This window comes from Propithecus coquereli, unplaced genomic scaffold, assembly GCF_000956105.1.
Source record: "Propithecus coquereli isolate 6110/MARCELLA unplaced genomic scaffold, Pcoq_1.0 Scaffold43, whole genome shotgun sequence".
Taxonomy (NCBI): domain Eukaryota; kingdom Metazoa; phylum Chordata; class Mammalia; order Primates; family Indriidae; genus Propithecus; species Propithecus coquereli.
The window spans coordinates 3,728,335-3,739,900 of record NW_012150063.1 but is presented as its reverse complement, the minus strand read 5'-3'; the positions used below and the strand labels follow the sequence as shown (position 1 = coordinate 3,739,900).

Below are 11,566 nucleotides of genomic sequence, written 5' to 3'. Positions count from 1 at the left end.
AGGCAGGACACCCAATACCAGACCCTCCAAGACATCCATGGTCACCTGGGGCCTGACACCCCAGACCCAGAACACAGTCACAGGGGGACACCCAGGGTCAGCCATCGACGACAGCCTGTGCAGACCCACAGGTGTTCATTTAGCAGGAAGCCTTTATTGAGGGCCTTTTTGGTAGAGACAAGTGCTGCCCTGAGCCCGTGGGGACAGAGGGATGGAGCAGCAGCTGTGCCACAGGACTGGCGGGGCAGTGGGCTGAGGCTGTTAGAGGAGAAGGGAGCTGCTGGTCCCCCAGGAGCCTGGCATCCTGGCTGGTAACAGCGGAGGATGGATGACGGTGATGTCCAGGGCCTGGCGTGGGGGACCCTGAGGGGCTCGGCAGCAGCACAGAGAGGCGGCGGGGGCGAGGAGAGTGGTTCGGCAGGTGTGGTGCTCCGGGTGGCGCTCAGGCACACCCATGGCTGCCTCAGGCCCACAGCAAGAGAGTCACCCCAGCGGCTTCTTGCAGGCAGGGTCCTGGGTCACAGACAGGGCCACAGAGCCTCGTGCTCGCTCCCAGGCATACCTGTGGAGACACAGATGAGCAGGGGTCAGACCAGGAGGCCCTGAGGATCTCAGGGAAAGGAGGGCAGTCCCACGTTGCGGGAAGTCCTCCCCATGTACTCACGAGGTCCCAGCTGGCACCAGGAGGCTGGCATCAGGGTTCAGGCTCAGGCGTTGTCCCTCCATCGTCACCACCGAGGAGCCCTCCTGGGAAAGAGGAGGGGGAGGATCAAATGGATGCTGTTGGGCCTCAACATCTGTCAGAATGTCCCCAAGGCTTCCTTGTCAAGGAGGCCCTGAGAGCAGGTCCCACCATGGGAGCCCAAGGCCCGGGAGCAATCTGATCTCCTTGGAGGTTGTACCACCCTGGACCAGGGGCCCTACTTGCCAGCTGCCACAGCCACACGTCCACATCCTGTCTCGAGACTTTGCTGCTGCCTTGTCCATGGGCAATCACCTGGTGGGAGGTGACATGGAAATTTCTGGTGCTTCCTGCCCCACATGGGAGACAGTCTTGAAACTAGTTCCCAGATGACAGGCCTGCATGGGGCAGTGGCGGGGCTCATAATAGCCCCATCACCATGTGCCAAGCAGAGACCAGGGCGCGGAGAGAAAGGCTGCCTGGGCCGCAGGCCATTGCGACAGGTGCTGCCCACCTGTTACTCGGGATGGCTCACGCCTGGATTTCACACGTGCGTGCACCTTTTGTCCTTCGGACGTGTGCTCACGTGAAGCTGTGCCCACCAGAGCACACTAGGGACACACTCAGGTCAGCTTCCCAGAGGTGCCCACCTCCTCTTCTCTGTGAGATGTGACAAGTCTGGCCTCAGGAGGAGGAGTGACGAGGAGAGCAAGGCTGAGGCTTCTCTGACATGCATCAGCCAGAAGCCTTCAGCTGCTGTGTGGGCCGTGGTCCTGCTGGCCCAGAGTGGGACTCAGTGGATGCTCCTTGGTGTAAACTGAAGCAGGTAGGAGCAGGAGTATGAAGGGGGCGGGATGCAAGACCCTGGAGGCAGCTCAGTGTGAGTGACACTGCGTGTTGGGGTGGGAGGGGCTTCAATGCGCGCCCGCTCTCACTGTCCTGGGTTAGAGGCCTGTATCATGAGCATCCCTCCACGGGGTGACTAATTCAAACCGCACCAGATGTGGCAGACTGTGAAGCACAAGGGAACACTCGCTTCCTCCACCCTCGCCGTCCTCGTCCTGTCCCCACACTCGGTACGGAGTGAGCTTTCTGAAACACCACTCTGGCCTCATCACTCCGCTGCTTCAACACTGGGTGGAGCCCTGTTGTGGGTGGGACAGGTGGGACAGGTCCTCCCACCTCGGCCAGCCCAGCAGACCCACCAGGGCCTGGCCCTGCTGCTCTGCAACCACACTTGAGCCCCCGCACCCCTGCGCTGGCTCTCGCCAACCTCAGCTGCTCTCAGTGCCCAGCTGTTTCGAGCCTCCGTGCCTTTGCTCATGCTTCTCCCTCACCTAGAAGTGCCCTCACCACTTTCCTTTCTTTCTTTCTTTTGCAAACTCCTACGCTAGCTTTAAAATGCAACTTGCATATCACCTTTTCCAGGAAGCCTTCCTTGACTTCCTTTTCAGCCTGAGTTCCTCCTTTATCCTCCTATAGCTTCTCTATCAAATAATATATCACACAATTGTGGCAATTGTTGATTAACTTGTCCATCTCCTTGAACAGGCCATACATGCATTCTTTGAGGCAGCGATCCTATCCTACTCTCCCACCAAAGCCTGAAACATAACAGGCGCTTTATCAATGCTGAATGAAAGAAGCATTGTTTGGATCTCTCTGTACCTCTCCACCCAAACCTCACTCCCAAACAACCCTCTCCCTTCTGGGCTTCTGAGGCTGTAACTGGCCAGAGGCTCAGGAATTCCTAGCAGGGGGAAACTACAGACTCTCAGGAAGCTGTCAGATGGGGCGATCTCCCACTCTGAAAGCAAAGGAAGATTGCCTGGGACCACACAGCCTCCGTGGACATCCACTCAGAGCAAAGCCATCATCCTCTGAGTCAGGGAGGAAACAGGAAGGCCTATGCTCACGTGTGCACGCGTGTCCGTTTCCCGGGGCTGCTGGGTGGATGCCCTGCGTGGCCCAGGGCTGCATTACCTTGGTCTCATAGGTGTCCCCAAACAGGCTGAGGGGTGTGCCCGCCTGCAGCTCCCTGCGGTGACCATCCAGCCAGGCCTCCAGGGACATGGGCTCCATGATGGATCGTGTGCTCAGAGGGAACGGTGGCTTCTTGAGCAGCTGGTCTGTACCCGCAGCACGGCTATGGTCAGTGACCTATGGGCCCAGTCCACCCAGCCCCGGTGGGCCCAGTTCCCAGGGGCCCCGGCTCTCAATTGCTGGAATAGGCTCTGAATCCAGCTCAGTGACCAAGCAGCCATGTGGGGGTACAATTTGGTGCCATCTTCTCAGTATCTTGAGTACAGGACAAAGTATTCAAAAACAGACTCCCTGGTACCCTGGGCCAAGACCCATCCTACTCTGGGAAAGCAGGGAGGGAGAAAGGTACTTCCTAGGGGCCTCACCAGGGATGGGCTTTCCTGTTCTACACTGCTCAGAGTTGAAGAACCTGCAGGCACGAGAAGGGAGGAGAGGAGTGGTGAGCATTCCCACTTGAGTGGGCAGTGAGACACACATGGACACACACCACACTCACACTCTCGGGGCCCTCATACAACTTGTACACCTGCCATCCTTTTCCTCCCAGCCCCATGGAGCAGTCCCTCCCCCCGCCCCAGTGGGCTCTCCAGTCCTGGCCCCCCGCACTGGGCCGGGGGACTTTCTCCCAGGCCAGCAGGTGCTGTTGTGGAGTCCCGGGACAGCAAGGGCAGGGGCCGGGCTGGGGCTCACTCCTGGATGATGGGGGCCAACTGCGTGCCAAGGTCCTTGCAGTAGAACCACTTCTCAAACAGGACGTCCGTGGTGTCCCCCATGTAGTACCTGTCAGAGCAGAGGACAAGCAACCCTGCTCCCCATCTGCGTGCCTTCAGGGCAAGCTCGCTCAGGCTGGCCCTGCAGAGCTGGGCTGCCTGCTTCACCCGTTAGCACAGCCTAGTGGTCAGTGCTTGATCATTTGCACCTGGCTCTTCCAGAAGCAGGTGGGTGCCCCCAAAGTGGGAGGGCTGTTACCCACAACATTCGCGTAGTCCTTCCCGGCTCCCAAAACTAAGCCATTTACAAAGCAGATAGAATGCTGAGCTCAGACAAGCTGGGCAACTTGTCAGGGATTATGCAGCCTGTAAATGGCAGAAGCAGGCCAGCCTCGAGACAGTTTTAGAAGCTTAGAGAGCATCTAACCCCAGTGTCTTTGTTTTTCCCAAAGAGAAAGCTGAGGCTAAGCCCGAAACCAGGGCCAGTGGCTGGATGCTCTGCCAGGCTGTGGTGCTCTAGGTCAGAGTACACAGAAACTTAGAAGTGAACATGTAGAAGACGTCCCCCAAATGAGGGGTTCTTCTCCTTTCAGGGTCACGATTGCTTTTGAGGAATGAAGCAAAGCATTGGACCTCTCTTCTGGGGGAAGGCCCACCTGCACAGACACATAGCCTTCAGTAGACCCCCTAAAGCCCACTCCTGCTCCTAGCTTGGCTCAGCAAGTTCCTCCGCTGGCCTGAGGAGCGCCTGGCAGGCTGGGCTGTGCCCCCGGTCCCTGTGGGTGCAGCACATGGCAGGTGCCAGGAACATCTGTTAACTGAATGCCTAATTCCAGGGCCAGGATAGCTCTGTCTGCTCTTTAACTCCTACCAAGAAAGAGAAGCGGTCCTGCTGATGGGAGAAGGCTTGCAAACACTCAGCGCACCCGCCCACCTGGCAGCCCGGATGCTAGCCTGGGCTGCAGCCGGCCACCAGAAACCTTCATAACTGGACTGCACTGCCCTCCGGGAACTGCCTTCAGAGTGGTATTTTAATGTTAAGTCCCTGGCTTTTATTAAAGGTCAAAAGCAGCCAGATGAAATCCGTTATTGAATTTGCTGTAAAATGTTATTGAGGACGCCGTCCTCTCCATCAAAGACTCCCTATATAAAGCCCCTTGCGAGAAATTTCTTTTAGAATTTAAAGCCAGGTATCTGTCCCTACAACAGACTATTATGCAGTAGATTGTTATACAGCCATTGTGTTTTTTGAAAGGATTTAATAGTATGAAAAATACTCATGAATTTAAGTAAAAGAAGTAAAACTCAAGCCTATGCATTCAATAAGACTCAATGTTGTAAGGTAGGGTATACACGGAAAAAAGACAAGATGGAAGTTTAGGTGCTCCGTTAGGTTTAATTGGTGGCGTGACAAATAATATTTTTGTTTTCCCTTTTTTTATTTTCTTTTCTTGAGATATAATTCACATACCATAAAATTTACCTTTTTAGTGACAAGTGATTTTAACTTAGTTCACTTTGTATTCCTCTACTTTTCCAGATTTTGAGAGTGGACGTATATGACTTTGGTAATTAGAAAAAAGGAGGCATTTTTAAAATAACTATTATAACAAAAGATGTGGGCCCAAGTATCCTGATCCCAATAACTTCAAGGGAAACTTAAATATTCTTAGTTAAAAAATACAAAAAGCAGTTTACCTTTTGGAAAAAATCTCTGTTCCTCTGAGCTATAGGCTGCTACTGCCTTTCAGAGAACAATAATCATGTGACTTACCAGAACCAAATGGGACCACAGCTGTAGAATCGGTGTCTACAGCAGGGCCTGTGTTCTTCCCCTCCTTGGTGTTGACTCACACTCCTCTCTAAGTATATGCCGTCCTGGCCCTAATTCCATATTTCTCTACAATGTCAGACCTAGCAAGTTAGGCTCTGGCAAATTCAACTTCCCTGTGCCCAGTTTCTTCATCTGTAAAGCAGAGATGGTAACAGTACCTACCCCATAGGATAGTTGGGAGGATTACATGGATAAATACACACAAAGCCCTTAGCCGAGTGCCTGGCACATAGCCACTGCTATCCGACGTGAGTGCTTGTCGTGGAATGAGCTGGGACAGAGAAGCCGAGGGAGGCACTGGCCGAGACGCTAAACCGCTAAACCCGGAGAAGCATCAGTGTTCCACTTGCACTGGGGAAGGGGGATCCGGCTTTGGCGCCCCTCCACCTTCCTTGCCACGTCCCCCCTGTCCCAGCAGACCTCAGGCAGAGAGAACAGGTGATTCCAGCCAGGTCATCAGGCTGAGTGGGCTCCCAGGGGGTCCCAGAGAACAGAACCCACTGCACCCTGCCCCTCGCCATCGGCCAGCAAATACAGGATCTCCATCGCCTCCCGCAGCGAAGCCCTCTGGCCCTCTCTGTGGCCCTCTCTAGGGTCCTTTCTGCTGCAGTTCTGAGCTGCACCCCACTGCTGCTGCAGGGCGCATTTACCTGAGCCCATCTAACTCCGTCTCCAGCCGCCTCCGTTCAATCACCAGCCCCACGGTGTTGGCAAACCTCTGTGGCGAGTGGGGCACCCGGGCAGGCAGGAGGAATATCTGCAGTGGTGGAGACAAGGTGCCTGGTAGGGCTGCGGTCCCTCATGGAGACCTCAGCGCCCAGCATCCTGTGCTTCCCCCGCAGACCCATGGGGCGCTGCTTGTCCAACCTGGGCCCTCCTCTTTGCCCAACTCCACACCAGGGAACCGGAGGGGATGTCGTGCTGTGCTGAGGATGGGGAAGCCTAGAGGAGGAAGTGCCCGAGGATGGGGCAGGTGCACGAGCGAGCGAGCAGGAAGGCAGGAAAAGGCAGGGAGGACAAGACCTCAGCCAGGGCCAGCCCCAGTGCACAGGGTGGGTTGCAGCTGTGGCAGCCTTTCACCTCCCCCACCCCTGCGGTCCAGCCTCACCTCTCCCTGCCGAATGACCACATCCCGGTGTTTCCCTCGCTCCAGGACTCGGAGAACCATGTCCCCCTCCAGCTGGCAAAACACCTGTAGGACGGTGAAGAGGCTCAGACCTTTCCTACTTCCTCTTCCAGGACCTTCCAGGTCCTTGGCCACTGCCCAGGCCAGAGTTCTGCCCAGGAAACCTCAGAAACTTCCTAAAGGCCTCGAAGTGTATGAGCAGTTCTGCCACTCTTGTCCCTGGGGATGGAGGCTGCTGATCCAGCTGGACTCTGGACCTTGAACTCCCCAGAATCAGAGCCCCCCCAGATGATGGGGGCCCATCTACTGATCTTTTTCCACCAGAGTCTGTTTGTGTCTCTCCTTAGGGGCCCACCTTTCTCTTTTAATTTTACTTTTCTTCATTTATTTTGGGTGGGTAGTAGAGAAACACAGTTCAAAACCAAAGGTACAAAAGGGTACTCAGTGCAAATCTCCCTTCCAACCGCCTCCCCCCAGAGCCCCTAGCAACTCCTGTGTCTGGCAGCCTCCAGTCAAGGAGGGGCCAACCCCCACCCCTCCCTCAGCCCCAGGCCCTCACCCAAGCCCACCCCTCAGCCACTTGCTTGTCCCCTGCTCACCCCTCTCCCCTCCCCACCCCAGCCCAGCCCATCCCGCTCTGTGATCCTGGAAAACAGGCGAAGAAACTGCCCAGAGAACCTGGCTCCCAGGACCAGGGGGAGTGCCCAGGTCCCCCTCAATACTTGAGTCTCATTTTGGAGACTCATCATGTATGTCAGGTTTAGGGGAGGGACCAGAGGATGGACAGCCCCTGTATCTGCGGCGGGGTGGGGTGGGGGGCTCCACCTAGAGCCTCTCTCACCCACAGGGGCTGGGCTATTTTCTGGGGCTCCCCAGCAGGGTTGCTGGCTCAGACTCCTCCAGGAGGCTCTAAGGTGTCACTGCGCATGCACCAACTCCAAGGCAGCAGTGCTGTCCCGGGACTTCAGCTGTGCCCCTCCTCCTACTGTGTGTCTACCCCGCCCCAGGCCATAATCTCTGGCCCCTGTGTGAGAAGTGCCCCTCCCTGGGGGCAGTCTGCAAGCCCACCTCTTCACCCTCCTCGATGTGGTAGTCCTTCCTGGTGTTGGGGCCCCCGACGAACATGATTTTGAGCTGCTCCTGGTGCCTGTAATGGACGAAGGGGAGAAGTCCTGAGCTATGTCCTGGGAGTGAGAGGAGAAGGGGCCGGGGAGAGGGGTTGGGGTGGGGGGTGGGGGGGAGTTGAGTACACCCGGGAGAAGGAGCAGGGCTGTGTTTGTATCGCTGTCCCTGTTTCCCCTACTCTCACTCAGCACATGCCCAGGTGCATGTAAGTGTCTCTGTGTCTGGGATTGTGTGTGTGTGTGTGTAGGTCCCTCTTTGTGTGTCCCCCGCATCCTCTGACCCAACAACCAGCATCCCTGGGCTGTGCTCAAGGTCTCTAATTACAGGAGGTGCTGGGGCTGGGGGCTGGACAGTTCGTACACACGGGCCACCGCGGCGAAGAGGCTACGCTCATGACGACGCTGGGGGATGGCAGGGGAGGGGCTGGGGGGGTCTGAGCCCCCAAACCTAGATCAGTAAGTCCTTGCTGAGTGTCCTCTCCTGTGGGCTGTTTTTCAGCCCAGGGTGGGACATGGGGACAGGAGAGAAGATACAATCTCTTTTCTTTTCTTTCCCTTCTGGGAATGAGCAACAAATAACATCCGTCATGACCCACTGTTTGGAAAGATGGATGAGATTATGGGGCAGGAGGAGGGTGTCATGGGGCAGTTCTGAGCTTAAACACTTGTTTATTTTTTATTTTTGTAGAGATGGAGGTGTTCTTATGCTGCCCAGGCTGGCCCAGAACTCCTGGGCTCAAGCGATCCTCCCACCCGGGCCTCCCCAGTAGCTGCAATCACAGGCACACACATCACATGAGCTTGAATGAGTTAGAGCGGCACAGCGCTTCCGGAGTGGGGAAAAGCTGTGAGGTACTTGGCCGGAGAGGTGGGGTGCAGACTGGACGCACCGGGGGTCCTGGTGGTGTGCGGTGGTCTTGGGGAGTAATGGTGAGAAGGCTGGATTAGGAGGGGGACCACCAAGGAGTTTGGTCTTGGTCTGAGGGTTGCCAGGGAGCCTCGAAAGTCTTTTTTTTTTTTAATCAACTTCACTGAGATATAATTCAGGTACATATGGAAAACTCTGGAACAAGTTCTCTCAAGAACTATTTCAAGCAACCAGTCAGAATGCATAAGCCAGATGTCACTCCTCTGCCCAAGACCAGCAGCTTCTCATCTCACTGCGGGGGAGGGGGGTTATGGGCTGAACTGTGTCCCCCCTTCCCAAATTCCTATGTTGAAGTTGTAACTCCCAGTACCGTAGAATGTGACTTGACTTGGAAACAGGGGCCTCGAGATGTAATTAGCTGCGTGAGAACGAGGTTATCCTGGAGTAGAGTGGGCCCCGAATCATCCACTGTGACTGGTGTTCTTTTATGAAGGGGGACTGTGGACCCAGACACATGCATGCCCAGGGAGAAGGCCTTGAGGGGATGACGTGGAGATTGGCATGATCAGCAGAAGCCACGGAACACCGGTGATGCCAGCAAACCACCAGAAGCTGGGGGATAGGTCTGGGGCAGAGTTCCCCGCAGAGCCCTAGCAAACAGATACCAGGCACAAGGCCAGTCCTTTCTCTGACCTGAGGTCTCCCAGTCTGCCTGCCTTGGCCTCCACTCCTTGTTTCTTGATATTTATGGGCTGCCTCCTTCCACCAGAATGTCAGCTACACAAGGGAAGGGGTTTTTGTTAGTTCGTTGCCTGTTGTACCCTCCGTGTCTGGAACAGCCTGGCATGTAGTAGGTGTTCAGTGAACATCTGTTGAATGAATAAAGGGAGGGCCTGTGCTTGTGGAGGGCTGGGTGGCAGGTCTGGAGGCAGGGCAGCCAGTACTGCCTCAGCTGGAGGTGACGAAGGTGGAACCAGAGCAGTGGCCGTGGGCTCGAAAGGAGCAGATGGATGTGAGACACCATCAGGGGCAGAAATTGGTGGACTGAGAATGAGACTGCAGACAGGGACAAAGTGGAGAAAGGAGGCAAAAGATGGTAAAGCTTTGAGTTGGAGGCGACAGCATGGTAGAAGAGATCTCAGGGGACATGCTGACTGTTAGCCGTGGCAGTATTGCACAGTGCCCAAGAGCATGTGTGGACTTTGGAGTCAAACTGTTCCATGGCCTTGAGTCTGGAGCCTGTCCAGCACTAGCTCGGTAACCCTGGGAAAGTTGCTGACTATTGTAACATCCCACTGCATGGGGCTACTGTGAGAATTACAGGTGGTAATGCAAAAACACTTGGCACAGTTTTGGCCTAAGCAAGTGTCAGTGATTGCAGCTGTCTGGTTTGAGGTGCCTCCTCACTGGAGATGTCCTGTGGACACAGCAAACATGAGGAATGTGAGCCTGGATCTGGCGACCACATGAGGCCCAGCCATGGAGCAGAGGGAAGGGGAAGGAGGTGACAGGGCCATGGGGGAAGGCCTAAGGGGTCTGCCAGAGAAAGATGGCCGACTGGACAGGCCAACCCTGTTGGATGCTACGGGTAGAGGTGGCCTAGGGAGGGCTGGGTGTGGGTGCGTGTGCTGCGTGCCCGCAAAGAGGACTCCCCAGAAGAGCAATAAATCAAGATCCTGCCAAAGAAGCTGGTCCTCTGACTTCACCTTTGCCTGCAGCTTCCTGGACATGGTCAGGGTGTTTGATTTGGCTGTCCCCAGACCTAAGTTCCACTGAAATTCTGGGGCATTGAAAACCACCCTCCCCAAATTTCTGAGTTTCCCCAAAGTGCACTGAGCCGCTTGGGGTTGCAGAGAAGTTTCTCGGCCCTGAAGGAAGGGGCCCGTCCTGCCATCTCGTATCTCCCACAGCCTCAGAGGCACCTCAGCCTTCCTCAGAAGGCACAGCCACTAGAGTCACCAGAAAGGGGAACAGACCCAGGGTGGTGGAACCGGAACAGCCTGTCCTCGCCTTCCCCTGAAGACACCTTGAGAATCACAGCCGCCCTTCTGCAGCCATCTGGGTCAAGGAGCTGGGCGCTGGAGTGTAAGGACGCAGACGGAGGAGGAGAGGACAGCGGGGGAGGGTGCCGGGGCGCCTGGGACTCACATGAGCTTGTTGCAGACCGGGGGCAGGAAGGAGGCCCGGTTCTCCTCCACCCACGACCGCACGGCCACGGGGCGCTGCATGGCGCCCGGGGAAGCGTCTTCTGCTTTCTCCCGCCGAGAGGTCTGAGAGCCGCGCTCCGCCCCGCCGCTTCCAGGCCGCCTCATTAATCCGCTGCCCTGGGTTCAAAAGTTGGAGCAATCCCACACGACCCCGCGGTGGCTGGCGCGGGGCCCCGCGGTTCCGCCTCTCGCCGACTTTGGCTGGAGCGAGCTGCCCCGCGCCCTCGCCCTCGCGCTGCTCCGCCAGCCCGGCCCGCACACCCGCGCCGCAGGTGGGAGCGGGACACGGGGTCCAGGTCACTTGTCCCCAGGGGAACCCAGGGAGCCCTCCGGCCCCCCCCCCCAAATACGCGAGCGCTTGAGTACATGGTGCTGGCACTGGATTTAAGCCTCCGTTTTCTTGTCTGGAAAATGGGGATGACAGCACAGCCGCTCCGGGCTGCCGCGCGCATGGAACGAAAACATGTCCAGCGGCCGCCGCGGGCCCTGATTAGTGTCAGTACCCTCTGCTTTCACGAGGACAGAGGTCGGGGCAGAGTCCCCAGATGTACTGAGTGCGGCGGGAGGGGGAAGCAGTTGTAAGTACAGCGCTGCGGGAGCCTCCCAGCGCAGAACAGGGACGGAGGGGCTCCTCCCAGGAGAGACGCTGTCCTCAGCACCAGCGTTGCGGTGGACACTGAGGAGGTGTCTGGCACTGTTTTGAGCTCTTTACGTGTCTTAGGAATTTACTCAGCTTGCATACTATTCTATGAGGAATTTTACGGATGCGGACAAGGGCCCTCAGTGTCCCCGCCCTCATAAATCTCGGAGGAGGGGGCAGAGGGGACAGACAAACCTGCGTTTAATGATTACCGCCCCGCCTGAGGGGCCCTAGCACGGTTATCCTTGAAGGCCGGGGAGGTGGAGGCTGTTGGAGGTGGGAGGAAGCGGCTTGGTGCGGAGGAGGCGAGGCAATCTGACACCTCCTCTTCC

At 56.6% G+C, this 11,566-nt stretch overlaps 1 protein-coding gene across 1 annotated transcript; it reads right to left on the bottom strand.

Annotated features, from left to right (window-relative positions):
* Positions 1–131: 131 nt before the first annotated feature.
* HAAO (3-hydroxyanthranilate 3,4-dioxygenase) lies at positions 132–10,752 on the bottom strand. The gene is made up of 10 exons (XM_012653883.1): positions 10,536–10,752; positions 7,464–7,542; positions 6,378–6,461; positions 5,920–6,026; positions 3,416–3,505; positions 3,091–3,134; positions 2,666–2,811; positions 929–997; positions 665–747; positions 132–562 (listed from the first exon to the last, which is right to left on the bottom strand). Exons 1-10 carry the CDS (start codon positions 10,697–10,699, stop codon positions 484–486), a joined length of 945 nt encoding a protein of 314 aa, XP_012509337.1. The 5' UTR covers positions 10,700–10,752; the 3' UTR covers positions 132–483.
* Between the last annotated feature and the right edge of the window lie 814 nt (positions 10,753–11,566).